Source organism: Ochotona curzoniae, unplaced genomic scaffold, assembly GCF_017591425.1.
Source record: "Ochotona curzoniae isolate NIBS_2020 unplaced genomic scaffold, NIBS_Ocur_1.0 contig_3819, whole genome shotgun sequence".
Classification (NCBI taxonomy): domain Eukaryota; kingdom Metazoa; phylum Chordata; class Mammalia; order Lagomorpha; family Ochotonidae; genus Ochotona; species Ochotona curzoniae.
Window position 1 is genome coordinate 30,147,216 of NW_024466004.1, and position 20,717 is coordinate 30,167,932.

Consider the following 20,717-nt stretch of genomic DNA (forward strand, 5'->3'; position numbering starts at 1 on the left):
TAAGATGTAACTTTATTAGTCAGGTCTTTAGATTTGAATATTCAGTTGTTCTTTTTTCAAATTAATAATGAATATGTCAGGAACAATTGCCAATGCATCTTCCCCAATTCCAGTTGTACTTAACAAACACAAAGTGAATGAAGCCCCACCTTAAGTTAGGTTGCCGAGGAATTTAGAGAAAAGCAAAGTCTTTGAAAGAAAGTAATGATAGGACATCAAAAGCATAATTGTTCTAAGATTTTCATTCTTACCTTAAGCATTTCACCCGTTACTTTTTTTTCAAAATAGATCTGACAAATATTAACTAAAATCAATGACTCATTCAATTCTTTATAAAGTAGTTCTCTTTTAATATTGTGATAGAAGTAAAACTATAATGTTTTAAAGTTAGTTTATAATATTCCAAAAGAAGAGTTTAGCAATTCTGAAATAGCAGGTATTTTTAACGTTAAAAAATTTCATTCCCACTATTTCAGGGTAAGAAAGAGTGCTCAATATATTTTTAGTGTTAACAGAGGTGAACCAGTAGTTCATAACACACATAATGACACATAAATGTTGATCATCTAAAAAGCTTTGACCCTCACTTCAGGTCATAGCCATGCATTTAATGGTTCACATGCACTATTTTAAAGTACTTCAGACAAATTTTCAAAACTCTAGATTTGCCAAAAGAATCAACTGCCATGAGATAGAAATTTTTGTATTTATAAATTAGTTTTTAAGAAATACGTGCAATAATAAGCAAGAACTTATCATTCACCTCCTCAAAAGGCAATCTGATGTGGTACATAAAAGATGTTCAAGTGAGAAGTAGTGGGAGGGAAGTAACAATTGCACCAGCTAGATATTTTGGTCAAAGCTCCTGAGTGAAGAAGATGCATGTTGGGGAACAGAAGCCTCAGACCAATGTCGGTGGGAGAGAGGAGACTCCAGAAAAACGTGACCCTCTGTGCTGCGGCCTCTCTTTCCCACACCCGGAGAATTCAAGCAGTGACAGAACAAGGTTTGAGCTCCCCTTCCATACAAAGGGGCACACCCCAGTGAAGAATCAGTGTGCTATAAAAGATCATGTAAACAGAGGTAATCGGGGCAAACTGGATGTGGGGAAAGATGGATTTTATAATGATTTTGATCAAAACAAGTCAGACATTAAGCAATAAGAGAACTTGCAGCGCATGAAGTAATGAGAAGTTCTGAGATAGAATTAAGACCAATGAACAGTGCCAAAATACTTAGGATTTGGAGATTAAAGGGATTGTATGACTGAAGATATAGCTATTTAGAACTTATCTTTAATCACATGTTAATTCTCAGGCTGAGAGTATAAGCACCATGGAAAAATAGAAAGGCTTTGAATTGTGACTTTGGATCTTCAAAAGGATACTTCTGAACAATCTTTGGGGATGTCTTTTCTTTCCCCCACGTGTTTAGAAGTAGTAATTGCTATTATAAATGGGACATTTTTCCAGATGTACGAGGATCAACCTCTCTGATCGATGGAATACGCCTAATGGCTTTAAAAAAATCTGTGCAAAGCAGGCTGATGTGAAACTCTTGTCCTTAGCCAGTTAATAGAAAGTATTATTACATTAAGTTGCAGAATACTAAAACAAATGTCTCCCCAGCCAGGCACTGTTTAAAACAGTACACAGTAATTAAAGCAAGTTCCAGAAGAAGGTAGAGTTATGGAAAATGCTTATTGTATGCAAAACAGTTGTAAAGAGAGGCTAGACTCTGGTGCAACAGTTAACATGCTATTTAGGACAGCTGCATTCCAAATTGATGTATCTAAATTCAAGTACCACCTCCTTTCTCAATTCCAGCTTCCGGATGAAGTTACACCCTAGGAAAGCAGGTAATGACTCAGCTGATTGGACCCTTGTCACCCACACTGAAGGCATAGATTGAGTTCCAGACTCCGGACTTCAGGAAGATCCAATCCTGGCTGTTGTGGGCATTTTGGAAGTAGGTTAGCAGATGGCAGATCTCTCTCCTTATCTATTTCCTTCCCCCTCTCTGCTTCTCAATACATAATGTCATTTTTAAAAGTTTAAAGGGAAAAAAAAGTACCACTTTTCCAGAAACAATGTTAAGAACTTTAAAGTATTACAAATATTTGATCAAATGTTCCACTGGTGAGGAAGGGATGATACAAATGGAATCAACAAATTACTGAAAAGCAATACAAATGGAGTACTCAATTAGACAACTGAAGGGTATATTTAAGAAGACTTTTAGGATATTTGTAACACTATCAAATGATGGAAAATGCTATCACTAATGGAATCCCCAGCAAACAATCCACTCACCTTCTTCTCCACTAACCAGTTCACCAAGCTGTTCATCAACACCTGAGCACACCTGAGAAATGATCTCATTCTGAATATCGACAATTGCATCAAAATTGGCCACATTGAAAACATGATTCAGTGAAGGTGCGGAGGCAATTTGCTTGAGTTCTTTTGCATCTGCAGCTTTAATACCTTAAAAACCAAAGGCCAAGAATTGACTGGAATGGAAAATGTGCCACATTGGAGAATTTCTTTGCTTTCTCAGTCTCTCCCAAATGAGTACATTTTCAAATTCTTATTAAGTGACCAATCAGAATTTCTTTGCTCCATAGTCAATGTACAACTGCTTTGGTTACAAAACTATTTTATAATTTCACACAAAGTGCTCAGCCAAATAAGAAAACGAGTGGCTGGTAAAACAAAGTGGGCTCTTATCCCAACCATGCCATCACTTGTCTCTGCCATCTGTAAAGATAATACTTTTTTTCTTCCAGCATTCTGAATGAGCTGGAGCCTTCTGAATTCTTCAAGCATTACATAATATAGGAAACACATAAAAAATACTTAATGATAATACAAGGCGGATCTTTATGAGAATCTTTGGCCCAGCATACTGCAGAAAGTAGAGAACTGGCATGGCGATGAATACCAGCTCACTTGATGCACTTGGTAAGGGAGCAACAAGAGGGGAGTGGGTAAGCAGAAAGTTCACTCAAAGATGACTGGGCATAAACCTATATCAGAAAATGCTTCTGGGCACATCCTTCCTTGAGGATTTAATCCTTCAGCTCCCAAGCATTAAATCAACTGAAATGCTTCCTTTTTTAATATTCACTAATTTTTTCTCTTGTTTTTCATTTTTGAAATGAAAATATGTTTTTTGTACATGATAGTCAAAAAACTAATATTGAGATAAGGATCTCACCAAATAAAAATGCCATAGCACAGCAGCAATATATGCAAAAGCCACTACAAGAAATTGTTCTGAAATAAAACAATTAACTAAACCTACCCAAGGAGAAAACTTCAACTCCAATACTACGAAGCTCTCTTGCTGGAATTTCCACTTCATCCTGGGATTTGCCATCCGTGATTATAATTGCTACTTTAGGAAAGCCAACTCTTGCTCCAGCAGATTCCGTGAAAGTGTTTTTCACTAAGTAATCAATAGCATCCCCTAAGAGAAAACAACAGATATGTTCATTCATTCTGTACTATAGAATTTTGGTCAAAAAATTCCGGGAGTAGAAGTGGGTCCTTTAGGGAAACAGTGGGCACCTCCCTCTAGGGTTGCCAATCCAACTGATGAGCATGAGGACCAGGACTGGGGTAGGCAGAGCTAGACAGAGACGGGTACTGGCCAGCATGTGTATAGGCTAGATAGTGTGGCTGGTTGGGTTTGAGCTAAGCTTCAATGCCCATTAAAATGTATAAGAGTTTATGGGATATGGGACAGACTGGACCAGTCTGCTATACACTACTGTAGGTAAGCACGGGAATCAGGGCAGGGTGTCAACAGGACTGATGGGGGTTATTGTGGATTGCTCCAACTAGGCTTCAGCTCCCACAAGAGTATGTGAAGGCCAAGTGTGTGGCAGGCAGGACCAGGCTTGACTGCAGCATCCCTTGATTCACGTGGAAGACAGGGCTGGAAACAGAACTGACCCAGCAATTGCAACCACCAGTGTGTGCATAAGCTGATTGAAACAACTGACTGTACCGGACCCTGTGCTGGCTAGCACACACAAGAATCTGGTCTGGGATCACCTCAGATGAAGCTTGAGGATTCCTCCTCAACTGAACTGCTGAACTCAGAACCCCAACCATGAAGAGAAGTACAGGTTCCATGGTCTGGCCGTGGAGTGCATGTGTCAAAGATGAACCTTTTCAGTGGCTCAGATGGAGTAGTGGACAGCATATACAGGTGCACATGGAGGATATGGCAGTCCACTGGAGCCTGCAGAGGACACCTGGTACCACAACAAAGGACGGAGGACAGAACAAATAGAACAACTACCCAGCCACGAGTTGGCAGTGAAAATCTAGGTAAATAGAGAGTCCAAGGTAGACTATGTCAGCCAGTGGATTCTGAAGAGATTTCATTGTGCTTGGAATGGTGAGACTGATAGCAATTCAGAACAGTTGAACTACCGAAACCATTTGAGCAGTGCCCTCAGAGCATGCCCCACATCGGGGACCCTTGGATGGTTGGGAGGCTGGGTAGGGCTTTCCCCAGATACACACAGAAAAAAAAGAGAATGTGGAAGTAATGGTCATATCCACTTTCCTGTAACCCTTGACCCTTTGTACCCTAATCAACTATGTAAGATCATCAAAATAAAATAACTAGAAAAAAGGAGAAAAAGTATTGTCATAGTCAAAAGTTATATAATTAATTTCAAAATTAATCAATGTGCAATTAGTAGGCAATTCTTCAATTTCTTTCTTAAATAGACATTTATTTTAAACAATAAGAGTCTGAAAAAATACCTGTCATTGTGTTGCCACCTTTGTATGGAATTTTTTTAATTGCAGCAAGAAGCTCATCTCTTTGGTAGTACTGGTTTAAATTAAATTCAGTCCTGGTATCAGAGCTGTACTGAACAACTCCAACTCTTGTCTTCTCCTCTCCAATGTCAAAAGCAGACACAAGAGCAGCAATAAAGTCTAAGATATACTTGAAATTATTTCTTCCCACACTCCATGAGCCATCCACAAGGAAAACTAAATCAGTCCAAGCACTGACAGAGCATTCTGAAATACATAGAATATTTATATTTAATGACACATTACTAATCAAACCATCATTAAGTGATACAAATTACCATTGCAAACTTGATTCTGTAATCATTGTGTTCATCAGAACATACTCACTCAGTATTCTTCACTCACATACACAGAAGAATATAAAAATCTGTTGATACACATAAAAGCATTTTGAGTACCTTTATCAAGATGCAGTAATGGAAGTAGAGTTTTAGGTATGGGACATCACACAGGAAGAGATAAAGAGATATGCAACTACTCTCCAGCAGCATACAAAGTATTGTGACATGAACCTACCTGCTTCGTAAGTTCTATTCTTAAGCATCTTTCAAAACAAAAATTACATAAAACATCTCGGAGACATTCAAAAGAAGTTACAACAAGTGTTACCTTTCTAAATACCATATTATTATTTTATATTATATAGCATATATAATATAGTATATTATTTATATGTATTTATTCAGCAGTTGGGCTGAAGAAAGAATACATTTTTTAAATTCTTCTACATTTTTCAGTGTAATTATCTTAAATTTGCAGAAGTATTAGTCTCAAGAGTTAATGTCATCCAACAGAAGTGAAATGCATAACAGGATCAGAGCCAAAATACCTTGTCATGATTATCAACATAATCAGAGTTGACAACTAAAACATACTTTCACTAAGCGACTAAAAAGACAATCATTTTAATTCAAAAGTTAAAAAAAAAAAATCTTGTGGCATTCTTAAATTAATCAACTACAAAGATACTATTTTTTTTCTCCCTGTGATGAATGTTAGCTTGGTTTTCATAAAAAAAATCTATATTTGTAAGCAACGTGAGTAATTTTGTGAAGGTTTGCATGTCCTTGAAATCATTTGATAGATACTTTAAAAAAAAAAAAAGGTATTTGGCTAGGATGAAGAGGAAAGGATCTTGGAAAATCTTGCAAACCAAACACAAATTGCATGCTGAAATATTTTTTGCACACTATTTAATAGGTCAATTTAAGCCTGCTAAAAAGCCCATGTTTGGCATAATGCTTTGATTTAGAATAAACATTGATGTTTGGGGAAAATATTTGCACTACAACTGCCTACCATAAACTTCATTTCAAATTATTACGCATGGAAAGAATGAAAAAGAATTATCTGAAGAGAAAACTTCCAGATAAAGGAGGCTTTGTGTTCATAATCTTTTTATTGTCATTCTGGGTCATAAATTCAACTTTTACAAGCTGGGAAATCAGAGGTTCAAGAAACCCCTATAGGGTCCATCCCAGTAAGTCAGACAAAGCAGAAGGAAACACAGGAGGCTAAACCACAAAATCTAGTCTAAATAAAATTTGGTTACAAATACACCAATTTGTCAGAAGTCTTACAGAGACTCCAGAAAAGGTTGTAACTGACAAGCAAGGCCATTGGAATCACCCTAAAGATGATTTTAACAGACACCTCCACTCAGAAAGTTATCTTCATGGCAATAATTGGCTTAAGACACTAGCCGAGGGCTCCTCTCTCATGTTTCACTCCTGTATTTTTCCTGTATCCCTAAGAATTGCATATTTCTATCAGATTATACTTAAGAAAGTGGTTGAGTCCAGGAAGAAGACTTTGCTTTTTTATTTCCTGTCAGATCCCTGCATAAGTTTGCTTACATGCAAATTCAAAACACTCTTATTAAAAGGAATAGTTAGTAAACAGAATGAAAACTTAAAAAATCCTTATAGATTTTATTACTACTTGCTTGCATATTTCTATTTTACTGTCTTGCTCCTTCTAGATAAAGCTTTTGGAAATTAACACAGGAATAAGATCAATGAATATATATACTCCATTCATGACTTATACAAATCCAAGGAAAATACTAAGGGGAAACACTCACTTTGTATCTCTGTTTTGCCAGGTTTCTTCTCCCCTGCCTTTGATGGATCACCTGTTTGAACTAAATCAAATTCTTATTGTTACAAGAGGAAATGAACTCAAACAAATATTTCATTAAAAGAGAATAAATCCAGGTACAGTAATGCCCAGCTGGTCAGAGAGCAATGCCAAAAAAGCATTCCCTCGTGCATATGCTATTTTCAGAGAGCTTTGAGAGATATTTCAAAAGGGCATTGACATTGTTGCCTGGCAAAGTTGAATGTTTTTAATAGTTTTCACTCATAACATTCCTACTGTTTCCAGAAACTAGGGTTACAAATTAGGAATGAATTATTCATATTTGCCAAAAACTAGGATCATAGAAATAGTCAACACAGATATAAACTAATTCTGTATAATAAAAGATGAAATCTGAAGTTCAAAAAGTTTTCAGCAAAATAAAAATATGAAAGAAACAACAAGAAGAAATAGCAAAACTGGAAACAATGAGTTCACCCAGTTTTCTCTAAACCTCAATCCTTCCCACCCTAATCAACCATGTACTCACTTAAAAATATAATATTAATAAAAAATAAAAAAGAACTTGAATTTGTACATGTGCTTACTTGTTAGTTGTCCTATAACTGGCACACTTTCTTCCACTTCATCATATGAAGTTATCGTCACCACATACTCTATTTCAGGTATAAGATCTGATAATAAGGTTTCAGTGGTACTAGCTGCAAGGGTGAATTCTTTAGTGGGCCCATCTGGAAATGTAAAGGGAGAATATAATTGTAACAGGACTTCTTCACATAAAACAAAACACAAGATATTGTAGTTCCCAAATGTTCTCAAAATCTTGGAAAGCTTCAATATATACAATTTTCAGAACATCCAAACTTTATTTTTCACTGTCTTCTAAAACAAATACTCTGAGTTTCAGAAAATCAGGAAGTATATTGTTATTGCCTTTTCTTATCACAATCACATGCAGTACTTGCACAAGTACTCAGACTCCCTCTGAGTTAAAAGTATATGAGGATATCAAAACAAAAATCTCTCATTGATTTTAGAGACCAATGGTAAAAAGGATTTTCATAAATGAGATATAAAGCAGAAAGTAATTTTAAATAACACATTGGAACAAAGTAGAAAAAGAAGGTATGAAACCAAATTCAGGAAAATTCCATAGCTTATAATCAATCCCTAGTGGAAAATCATTTTTGTGGAAGAAACATATCTTCCATACGCAAACATGTGAATATCTGAATGAATAACCACAGTCCTTTGAATTAAGTAGATAACAAACATTTCAAGGCACAATGTACTGCTTACTTAAACAGAAACAACACTATTCAATCAGCAAATGATAGTTTGTAGGGACTAAGTGCTGTTAATGTTTTTAAATATCTTAATTTTCACCAAAATATAAGTAAATAGGCAAAGCTGAATCTTAAAACATGCTCTTATTTCCACATGAGAGATGCAAAACCAACTGGGACCCCCCCAAAGAACAAGATTCTAGGGCTCTACTGGGCTGGGCATTCCTAGTGCCAGGTTCGAGAACACTGGGAGGTAGCACTTTCTAACAACTAGAAGTGGATGGGCTCTAGTTGAACTGTTTTTCAGCTTGGAGATGAATTAACTATTTAGCAATAAATATATCTGGAGAAAAAATATTTGGAAAAAAAATAAATTCTTGTCCTCTTTTCAAGTTCTCAGATCACATATTTTTTAAAGCTTCCTGACAAACCGGCATTTAAAGGCCTTGGTAGTTTCTGAAGGCCACGTGAGAAACAAACAGCTCTAGTGATAAGTTATGTTGGCATTGTGCATCTCTATTATCAATCAATTCTTGTCACATGGCAAGAATTCATGAAATGGTTATTCATTAAAAAAAATTTTTGTTTTAAAAAAAAATTTTGTTTTAATTTACAAATCCATACTTAGTGACAACAGCTTCATACAGTCATACTGCGGTAATAAAAGGACTACAGCATAAAAATGAAACAGTGGTACCAAGCTGGAACTCTACAGACCTGAATCTGCCATCTCAGATCCTCACGATGGAATGGAAAGATTACTAAATCACATCATCTTTGATGTCTCTATTCTAAAAACCTCCATATCTCGAGACTCACCTGTTGTAGGGTCCACTGTTATTCTGTAACCCACAATAGGATCAACTGGTCTTGTCCATGACATATGCACAGTATTTTCATCTATAATTTTAAAATTCAAGTCTGAAGGTGGGTCAACTGGAAAAAAAGAGAACACAGACAAATTACTTACATTTTCCAACTAACAGAATGGCCAATTTAAAGAATTGAATGAGCAAAGCTTACTAAAATTGTCTTTGCATAAATTTGTTTCCAACAAATATAAAAAACTTGTTGGATGAGAATACAATTAAAAGCTGACAAGATATGACAAAACATCAGAAAGTATATAAATTACAAAAGACAGCACAAAACATTCTTGATTCTTGAGTTGCTAGGTCATTCAAGAATGGCCAGCAAAATCAAGCACAACAAACATATTTGGATACAAGTACATACAAGTACAATGAAATCACATACAATAACCACATATGCAAACAATTCACATAACAATTAAAGGAATCTCAATACATGCCGAGTGCATTTTGAACAAGCATGCCAAATCACAACCTGCTTACAATCACAGAAGTTAATTTAGACCATTTTGACGTAACACGTTTTCCATAATTGGGAAAAGAATTGATGGTGTTTCGGTTCATTCTTGGCATTGTTGCCTTGCTATTAAAGGGTTTTTTTTTTGATAAATCTGAATCTGTGGCAGAGATGAAAAGTACATTTTAATGAAAAGAAGAAATCATGGGAAACTTGATTAGGTCTCACAAGGAGGTATATATTTAAATGTATATTCACATTCAAATGGACAAATATTCAAAACTAATAAGAAATGTTAAAAATTTATAAATATATATACCATGATGAACAGATGTTTATACAACTAATATTCTGCCTGTTTACACCAACTTGCTGTATGTTTCCAAGGTGTAAACCAATCCTGTTACTTCCTTTGCAGCAGGTATACTCCATACTCAAAATGGCATTTTAAATTAAAGTGCCAGTATGGTCCTTTACAAAGCAATGGTTAAAGATGAGAGGACAACATCAATGTTTATCTATGGACACTCATTTGCAGAACTTAAAGAAAGAGTGAAGAAGGATGAGCAATCTGAAGACAGGACTGTGCATTAAAACTTTGAAGAGCCAAGGACAGGAGTAACTGCAAAGTACAGAAAGGAATAGTTTACACACAAAACTGTACAGCATCATGCAGATGTCAATGGAATGTTGACTTGCTTTTAGTTTCCCACAATGAACAAAAGCCTCCATGTACAATAGTCGCTACACAAAGACATATTTTATAATGATATTCTTTCTACAGTGTTCATGCCCCATCATGCAGGATGGTACTGACTCACTGTCAGTGCATGGTCAACACATTTCAAATGATTACTCTTGAAGTGAGTCCATAAAGTCAGATGATTTTCAGCCATACTCTTCTTAAAACATTGCAGTTTGCAAACATCTCTTATGAGTCAGAATTTTTGCATCCATTTTGAGCGATTACAATCTCCATTTAGATTTTTATAAAGGTCAATTAAAATACAGTAATAGCTCTGAGATATGAGTCATGGAGTTATATGGGGTTAGGGGTATACATAATATTAATAACACATTTAATGGAAATAAAACAAATTAAGCAAACATTTGCTTTAATCAACTACTGGTTACAACTGCAGGAGATGGCTTTGTATTCTTCTTGGAAATCCTAGTACTGGAATGGATGTTATTTTCTTACTATCCATACACAGGCAGTGAGATTAGACTATTAATTCACATGCATAGTTTATTCAACATTCTTTCTGTGATCATATTGCAAGGTTTAGTCATAGTTTTCACTTACTATAACAAGCATGCAACAAATGTTAATAGGACAATAAGTAAAAGAATATCATTATAAAATATTGTTCTAATAGCAATGGCTCAGGACAAATTTAATGCAAAGGCAGACACAACTGGCCTGAGCATGCTCTTAAAAATCAGTCCATGGAAAAACAGTACCACCAACCTTGGGAGGAAAGTGACCTGAAGCAGCAGACATTAGGTTAAAACTGCTGGAGGGCAGCAGCCCACCTTGTTGATATCCAAATGACCAGGACTCCAGATAAACTGAAAAATTGACTGTAGGGAAAAGTCTTAAACATTTCAGAGGATTTTAATGTGTTCAATGAAACCGAAATGTGGTGCTTGGGATTTGAAAGTCTGAAAGAAGGGCTGATCAGCATGTGTACAAGTTGAAGCCTTCCCTGTTTTTCCACTTGCCAGATCTATCAGGTGTTACACAATTCAAGCTTGTCATTCTGTTTCTACATTTATCTCATGAAATAGTGAAACAGGTGTATGTGACTCAGTTCAAGTTAAACCAACACAAAACTATATTTTATTAACTTTGAAACTCTTTTTATCCACATAATGATAATTCATAACCACCACTTCAATTAGAACCCAGTGTCCCCTAAAATAATGCTGATGCTCAAATGTTTCAAATACGATCTAGCTATATGTGGAGTATAATCGTAAAAAGCAATAGTTTTGTAAATTAAGATTCTTGGCTAAAAGAAAAAGAACTACTAAAGAAATTTTTTAAAAAGAACTAGTAAAATATACATCAGTAACAATCATCCAAAACACTGAATACAGTGAAAAACTAGGATATTATGCATGTGTAACTGTAATATTTTAGTCTTATCTATCAGTAAGGCTTTTTGTTATTAAACCCAATGTTTTGAAAATCTCATTTTGCTGAGGTTTTTGTGACATACACTGGCAGGATTCAGGACATGTAAAGAATGATGACAGCAGCTAACATTTGTTAAATTCTTTTGCAGTAAATGGAAGCCAGTCCCTTTGTGTAGTGTCTCTTCTTTTTTCTTGTATAACAAGAAGGTTAATACAGTTAAACAAGCAGAAACAATTTAATCTTACAGGTGGATTCAAACTAACTGTTTTCTACTATTCCAGATTAAATGGATGTAAGAAGAAATATTTTAAGCATTTAACTTTAGAAACCAACATCTATATATAGCTAACTGTTAATATGAGATGAATGAGTTTATCAGAGATGAATGAATGAAAGGATGAGTGGATGGATGGGGGATGAATGAGTAGAAGCAGAATAATATATGGTGTGTTACTTATAAAGCAAGTATGAGAAACTACTACTGAAGTATAATCTAGATAAATCTATGAATCTCTTAGACTGGCATTTGAAAGAACAGCACTCAAAAGTGTAATACCCAAAGAGTGCAAACAGTTAGAAATACACAAAGTATGAAAATTTTCTATGTTCAGTAGGTATTAATTTATTTTTCTTGCAACTTTAATGTAAATTTTATTATCTTTCATATGACGTGGAAAGCTATTCCATTTGGATATAAAATATCAAAAATGACGAATTGAAGATTGAAATTGAAAATTTCAAACAAGCAAAATGTCACTTTGTACATATTACAAAATGCATTTTTTCATCAAGGTGACTGCGTCAACCAGCTGTCAAACAAAATGTAAGTAGAGGATAGCCAAATTAACACTAAAGTATAACTAAAAGCTCTGGGTCTTGTCTGTGCTTTATCCCTAAGTGTGTTAATTCACCAAATTGTTCAGCCTCTCTAAGTCTCCTATCTGGAACCAAAAGAGTGGCATAGCAGGATAATATTCTGCATTAGGTACCAGTAATCCCATATGGATACCAGTTCTTTTTTTCTTTTAAGATTTATTTATTTTTATTGCAAAATCAGATATATACAGAGGAGGAGAGACAGAAATATCTTCCGTCCGGTGATTCATTCCCCAAGTGACTGCAACAGCCAGTGCTGTGCCGACCCAAAGCCAGGAGCCCAGATCCTCTTCCTGGTCTCCCATGCAGGTGCAGGGTCCCAAGGCTTTCGGCCGTCCTTGACTGCTTTCCCAGGCCATAAGCAGGAACATGGATAGGAAGTGGGGCTGCAGGGATTAGAGCCAGATCCGGCACCCATATGGGATCCCGGCTCATTCAAGGCAAGGACTTTAGCCACTAGGCCATGGCGCCAGGCCCTGGATACCGGTTCTAGTCCAGGCTTTTCTACTTCGAATACATCTTCCTGTTAGTGGCCTGAGAAAGCAATGGAGGATGGCCCAAATCTTTGGATCCCTGCACTCATGTGAGAAACTCAGAAGAAACTCTCAATTCTCGGCTTCAGACGGGTACATCTCTGGCCATTATGGCCATTTGGGGAGTAAACCTGTGGATAGATCTCTCTGTGTTCCCACCTTTTCTGTGTGTAAACTCTGACTTTGAAGTAAGAAATAAATAAAGCTTTTAAAAAATTAAATGATTACTAAATTATTCATTAGTGTGTAATTTGTGTTATAATGGAAGTTAGACAAAGGATTATGGAAATATATAATAAATTAGTGTCTGAATCCAAAAAAAGAACAGCTAAAGTTTATGTCCCCAGGGACTGTGTTGTGGTGTAACAAGCTAAGCTGCCAGGTGACCACTGATTTATATCCTGGCTGCTTCCCTTCCACTCCAGCTCCCTGCTGATGGCCTAGGAAACGCAATGGAAGGTAAGCAGAGTGAGTGGACCCCTACGGAGGCCGAGACAAGCTCCCGACTCGAGCTTGGCCCAGCCCTGGTCAATCTTGCCATTTCAGAGTCAATCGGCAATGGAGAATATGGAGAATATCTCTGTGTCTCCCTGCAATTCTTTCAAATAAATAAACAATACATATTTTCAAGCTTATGGCCTCTTTTCACTGACAAATTATTATTCCATGGCTCTTTACATGTTATAAAGTATAAATCAGACTTTGAATATTAAACAATTGTTTACAAAATGTGTGTTCACCTCAAATTTATGTGAATTAGAGACGCATGTAGTTATCAGGAAATGCTGGCCAATAACCTTTGAATGCATAGTGCTGAACTTAGCAAAGGATAATTAACATACTATGTGCTACTCAGTGAACAAAGTAATTCACACACACTAGGTCATACAAAGCACTAGTCAAGTTGAGACTATAATAATAATAATAATGAGACTATAATAATAATAAAGGCTGTGGCTAATAATTACAATAACAATTACAAACATTGTAGGCAAAAAAAAAAAATTGACATTTTCACAAGAGACCATGACATGAAAAACACAGTTCTTCACTCAAGTAGACAAAAGAAAACCACTGGACAAAGGTAATACTACTGCAAAAGGAAAAAAAAAATGCAGACACCAAAATCTTCTCATTGATACTCAGCAAAGTATTGCTTTTTCAATACATAAACCTCTAAACCAATAAAAATTGATTCAGAAATAGAAGAGTGTAAGTATAAATCATGAAAGAATAGGAAAGAAATTATGGCTGCTTGAGGACTAAAATCTAAAGGCCATGGTGCCAAATAAGGGTGAATAAGCTAAATGGTTAAAAATACCCGCCACCCTTGTTAGTATTTCAAAGGAATTCTGTTGCCAGCCCATTGTCTCCAAACAAGCCTTGGCCACAGATTTTGTAAGACCGTCAGACTCCTGGGGCCGCTTAATTGGTACTTAACAGCACAGCTGTGCGGTCCAGCACAGGAGCAAGCAGCCACATGTGGCTCTCCAGCATTTGAGCTGTGGCCAGTACTAGAGAAAAGCACTGCAGGGATAAAACACACACCCAGTTGCAAAGACTTAGGACCAAAAATGCAAAATATCTAATATTTTTATATGGACACATGTTGAAATGATAATGTTAGATTAAATTCAATTTCTCCAGTGCCAAACTAGAGAATAAGGCCAAAAAAAAAAAAAATTCCATTAAAATATAACCCTTAAGCCCTGACCAAAGAGCAAAGAAGACAAGAACGCAAGAGAAGAAACTGTGCCACATCGGAATAAACACAAATTTAAAAGATAAATACAGGTAATACAGAAATCCTCAGGACTACACGTGGTAAAACTCTTTTGAACTGAACTGACTTTTGTCATTTTCCAGCAATTTCAACCGAATTCTTTTCCTAAGGTTTCTCAAAACTGTTTTTCAAATACCAGTTGCTTGAGCAATAAATGGGCTACTTCAGTGAATTATCTAAAACAAAACAAAAATCTTTACTAGGGCTTTGAAAACTTCCTCAAATAAAATTCCTTCCAAGCTAAGCAGCTTGATTCATTGCCCATAACATCAGCATCCCATCAGAGTGCTGGTTCTAGTCCAGCTGCTCCACTTTCAGTCCTGCTCCCTCCTGCTGCACTTGGAAACCAGAGTAAGATGGACCGAGAACTTAGGTCCCTGTCACTGGCTCAGGAGACCTGGGTGAAGCTTTCAGGTCCCAGCCTTTGTGGCCATTTGAGGAGTAAACCAGCAGCTGGCTCTCTCTCTCTCTCTCTCTCTCTCTCTCTCTCTCTCTCTCTCTCTCTCTTTCTCTTTCTCTCTTTCTCTGCCTTTCAAATACATAAATGCTTTTCTTTTTAAGGACAGAAAAGAAAAAAGCATTAAAGCCTGTGTTACTTGTCTATCACTTTACAAAGGTTGTTCTGAAAAGTCTCCACAAAATCCTACCAGAAGACCCAGCAAGCCTGTCAGTTTTCCAGATGTGTCCTACATTTTGGAAACTCGCTGCTTCTCCAAAACTTAACTGTACCTGCAGTCTTGAAACAGTCCCGACACAGCCCCACTCTTTCAGCAACCTCCAGAAAAAGACTCCCCCTGGAACTTGTGCAACTGTCCCCACGCAGAAATATTTCTCAGGAACTTCACCAGAGGTGTTTCTTCATTGAAAAATATATATATATTAAGATGTCGTTTCTGCCATTACACCATTCACTTTGTAGAAGAATGCAATTAGCTTATCAGGTCTCCAATGACCACTGAGGGATTAATACCTGGATCTAGAAATTCGGAGCCTGTGCACCACACAAAGCCTTGGGCCCCGAGGAGCCCTTCCAGTCACCGTCTCACAACCCCAGATCCTCTCCGGAGACTCGGTGCCGAAGCGCGGGGCTCCCCGGAGGCAGGCAGGAGGAAGCCCGGGACGGGCGCTGGGCGTGGTGCCCAGCTCCTCCAGTGCGCGCCAGCTTCCGGAGCTGGAAACCTTGGCCCAGGCCCAACCTGTCTGAACCGCGACAGTCTGGGCCACGCGCCTCGGAGCACCGCGAGTCAGACAGGGACATCAGCGTCCCCAGTACACGTGAAACGCCTAGGATCCCGATCCTTGATTGCTACCCCTACCCCTGAAAGTTCAGCTGCAAGCTTGCTTACACTGTCCCCTCGACTCCGGAACTCCCCCCAGAAAACACACGGACGCGCGGAGCTGGCCTGTTGGAGCCTTTTATTCCGTGCCGTCACCGAGGTCGCAGCCCCAACCCCGGGGTTACCGCACTAGAGCGCGCACTCGCGCCTGGGGCTCCCGGGTGCAGGCAGCCGTGTCCTGTCCGCGGAGCCGCGTGCAGCCGTCCCCGCTCCTGGGCAGCTGGTCCTCTGGTCGGCGGCGGCAGCGCAGGTGGCGGTGTGGACAGCACACCGCAGAGACAAGCACAAAGCGGACCACACAGCACTGCACCAAGTGGGGGAAGCAGAATACAGAAGAGCGGGATATCATAGCCGGAAAACGGACACACGGCAGGACAGGGGCGTGATTCTCAAAAGGAGAGAAACCACGGCAGAAGGCACTAAGAGCAGAGGGGAACAAAACAAGCACCTGGGGCCGAGAGTAACGTTTTCCCCCTGTTGGGGTTGTCAGTGCCGACTCAGCAGGGAGGAAAGGGGAGCCTTTTACCTTCTGCCTCAATGGAAGCCAGGAGCAGGGCCGCGCCCAGGGCGGCCAGCGCTGGGGAAAGCCGGGTCCGCATGCTTGCTCTCCTAGCTCAGGGACGCATGAAGGGATCTGCGGGAGGAAGCAGTGACCGCATGAGCACCGGGTCTGGGCAGGCCTGCAACCAGGTTACTGCTGGAGCCTGGACCCAGGCCAGCACCCGATCAGATCTGCCTTCATAACCACAGGGCCTATCCCAGCACATAATGGGCCTATTGTGGCTCTCTGGAAGTCAAGTTCATCTGCAGAAGTTTCATCCTGGCACCAAGAGGGAGCTGCTGTGTCAAGGGGGTCCTGTTTCCCTGACAACTGGTCTGCCCAGCATCCTGGGGGAGGCCCCTGCCGGCCCCCACATGACTTCATCCCACCAGGGGGATGGCTGATTCCAAAATCACAGTATCACTTTACTCAGCTAAATGTCCCTTCCAGTTGTGGATTGCACTTGGCTGCCATTTCCTAACTGCTGAAGTCTTTAAGTACTTTAGTGGTCTCCGGGTGTTCTGGAAAAGTAGAATAAACCTCCTTCTCTCTTTTTCTTCTTCTTTTTGTGCTGCCTACAGATGTGCAGCTCTGTAAGGTCTGAAATGGAATCTACAGACCTCATTCAGATCCAGCTGCAACCCGACCCTCCAGCTAACCATGTTGTTTTCACATCCATGAATCCTTCACCCGCCACCAGGGAAAAAAACAACTCTAAAATACATCATAAAAAAAGACAAGGCCAAAGGAAAGGCAGTACACCCCTGTCTGCTTTCCGGATTTTAATGAAAATCTTGGGGTAATAAAGAATCTTCGTATTACGTGTCCATTGGTCCTGGAAAACCCACATGGAAGTCCACAGCAGAACACGCGCTGAGTCTGTAATTAGACCATCTCTTCCTGAAGGACAAAGGGTGTGCCCCATCTTTCAGGGTTTCCTAACACACAGTAGGTGCTTCGTCCTTGTCAGCAGGGCGGAAACCGCCTAGAATAAGCTCCATTCCAACCCAAAGACAAAGGCTGCCAGCAACCAACTGAACTACAGAGCTGCTAGCAGTGAACATGAAAACGTTTGACTGTGAGATGCATAATTTTTTTTTTTTTTGCAAGGCAGCAGGAGAAGCTAACAGAAAAACGAAAAGGGGGGGGGGGGCTGTCTTGCTTGGGAATTCAAAGGGAGCCAAAGATAAAGCCCTCCCTGAGAGAAGCTGACAATCTCCAACCACGTCTTTCCAAAGTGTTGGCACTGGGCATTGGGGCAGCTTTCCTGGACCTGAGTGTAAATTGTATTTTAAATGTCTAATGGAGCAGGCGTGCCAAATCGCCCGGAGCGCCTCTTTATGAAGCAACATTAAGATTTTGGCGCTGCAGCGGGGCGCTAGCAAGTTCTTTCTTTCTAATTAACAACTGTTTGACATTTCGAACCCGCTTCGACATCAGTGAAAAGCAAGAGGTGAGACTGACCCATTGTTCCCGTCATCTGGCCTCAACTTTGCTATAAGAATTTCCAATTCACTTGGCAGTCGCTGCCGCGCAAAGTTAAATGCTGACATTCGACCCACCGAAAAGCTGTGTGCAGGCTGGAAACACTCACACACACACACTCACTCTCTCTCTCTCTCTCTCTCTCTCTCTCTCTCTCTCTCTCTCTCTCTCTCTCTCTCTCTCTGCCTGAACCTAGAGCGCCACCTTCCGACGGCCTGTTTCGAGGCAGGAATGAATCCCCTCCCCGCGAGGAACCCGCCAGCCAGCCCGGCGTCCGGACGTATACGTTTCAAGGAGAAAAAGTTCACTCTCAGTGTACTGAGCCAAAAACATTTCTCGGACGCCTAGCAACCCTCCACTGAGCACTCTCAGACATCCGTGTCTGAAAGCGACTGCCTCGACGTGGCAACGAGGATTCCCTCCGAGTCCCGGAGGTGGAAGGGAGCCCAGGGGCCCCGCGCTCCGCCGCCAACGCACCCCTCCTCCACACGCTGCAGGAGGAGGCCTGCCTCTGCACTTCCAAGTTTAAATTACCCACCCAGAGAGACCCGCACAGAGAGAGACCCACGGGGTCCCGCCCCCACAGGTCCCCTGCGCGACCCCCACTTGCTCTCCCCGCGGGAGGAGCTCCGCGCTCCCTCCCTTTCTCACTGCCCCCCCACTGCGCCCTCAGCATTCTTCAGGGAACTGCAAAACGCGCGCCGGGGAGGGAGGACTGCAAGCGGAGTCCCCGGGGAGCTCCGGAAGAGTCATCGCAGGGTTCCCGAGGATGCCCAATTCGGGGTCCCTCTCCTGCTCCTCTGCAGCTCCCGGCTCCCCTCGGTTGGTTGGGACGAGCGCCCCACCACTGTTCTCCACGCGCTCTCCGGGATGAGCGCTGGAAATCTCCCCCAGAGAGATCCCACCGCCCCGGCGGGTGACAGGCTTCTCCCCGAAGTTGGGGGGAAGCGGACGAGTCCCCGAGCGCAGGCCTGACCCACCACCTCTGGGGCCGAGGGGAGGACGGAGGGTGAAAAGCTGAGGAGGAAGGCACTCGAGCGCACACCCGGGCGCGGGCCAATGCCTCCCCCGGCCCCGCGGAGCCCCCGCCGCCCGTGGCCCCGCGCACCCGGCCCTGGAGTCCCCAGCATCTGCCGGTGCCACTTCCCGCCATTCGAAGCGTTCCAGCAGACGCTTGCGCGCGCGCCCCGCCGCCCGACACCGGCTTTCTAGAAAAGCTCATCTTCTCCCTCTCCCCTTGGAAACCCCAAGCGAACCGCCGAATCCCTCTCTGCTGCCGCTCGCCTCCCACAAAGCCCAACCTCTCTCTCTCTCTCTCTCTCTCTCTGCCCGGGATTCTCCAAGGCAAGGTGAGGGCAGCCTTGCGGGAGCACGGGGCAGCGGAGAGCGGGGCATGGAAGCCTGGCCGACCTGAGGAAGCGGTGAGCCGCAGCCGCAGCGACGGCGACGGCAGCGGTTCCCGGCGTCCAGGCAGCCGGCGCCCGGTGTGGCTCGTGCCTGCCGCCGAGGTCGGCGCTGCGCCCCGGGCGCACCTGGCGGCCACGGGCGTGCAGGCGGAGGCGCGGCGGGCCCGGAGGGGCGAGCAGGAGAGCGCCGGGCAGCGCTGCTGGCGGCCGGCTGACGCGTCTGGGGCTGCTCGCCTGCGCCGAGTGGGGAGCGACTCCGAGCCGCGGGCTACTTAATAGAGGGCTGTTCCCAGCTCTCAGTTTACTCGGTTACGAAACGCCTGGGAAGGTGGACGGCTGCCACGGGTGATGTATGCTCCTCCGGCGGTGAAGGAGGTCTACTTTTGGGAACGTGTGCATACTTCGAGCATTCCTTCGGCGTGAGGTGGCGAGCGCCGTAGTAGCAGCGCCCCGCCGGGGGGCGGGGAGAGGGCGGGAGCCGGGAGGGGGACAGCCACAGCCGGGTGCCCTGCCAAGGGAAGCCGCGAACTCCTCCGCCTGGGGCGGGCCCGGGAGCTCGGGTTTCCCAGTCCCTTCGAGTTTCTTTAATGAATTGATTTTTTTTTTTCTAAATTAAGAACAAAGGGGAGTGGGAAAGCGACTCGCCTTCGGAATCACAAGGATGTGCGGCGCAGGCACCATTGCCCACGCTACTCCTCCGCTCCAGGATCCATCCTGTCCCTAGCCCCCATCATCGCCACCTCCACCTTCCTCCCCCTCCGTTCTGGGTGCACTTAAAACCGATTTACAGGGTTTCCATTAACTAACTGTCTGTGCACGCGGCGGGCCTTCTGCCTTTTGCAATCTCGCAGTGGCGATTGGCAACCCGGACAGCCGCCCGCGCGCGCCGCTCCGAGATGGGATGGCTTTGCCAGTCGCGCCCCGCTTCTGAGTTGCCGGGGCATCATGAAACTTGGAAGCATCTTCCATCGTGAGCATAGAAGGGAGGTGGGCAAGAGAAGCTGTGAAAAAGCCTAGGGCTCCGCTACCGAGTGGCTACCGAGTAGCTCAGCTGGGC

General features: G+C 41.9%; 1 protein-coding gene across 1 annotated transcript in view; it reads right to left on the reverse strand.

Moving 5' to 3' along the window:
* The window catches only part of COL12A1 (collagen type XII alpha 1 chain), a 110,383-nt gene extending 90,672 nt beyond the window's left edge, over positions 1-19,711 (reverse strand). Inside the window, exons 1-8 of the mRNA XM_040983050.1 lie at positions 19,665-19,711; positions 16,755-16,862; positions 9,047-9,163; positions 7,529-7,672; positions 6,925-6,984; positions 4,785-5,048; positions 3,307-3,471; positions 2,313-2,486 (exon numbers count right to left, since the gene is read on the reverse strand). Of these exons, the coding sequence (XP_040838984.1) occupies positions 2,313-2,486; positions 3,307-3,471; positions 4,785-5,048; positions 6,925-6,984; positions 7,529-7,672; positions 9,047-9,163; positions 16,755-16,827 (997 nt within the window). The 5' untranslated portion in view covers positions 16,828-16,862; positions 19,665-19,711. The remainder of the gene's footprint in view (positions 1-2,312; positions 2,487-3,306; positions 3,472-4,784; positions 5,049-6,924; positions 6,985-7,528; positions 7,673-9,046; positions 9,164-16,754; positions 16,863-19,664) is intronic.
* Between the last annotated feature and the right edge of the window lie 1,006 nt (positions 19,712-20,717).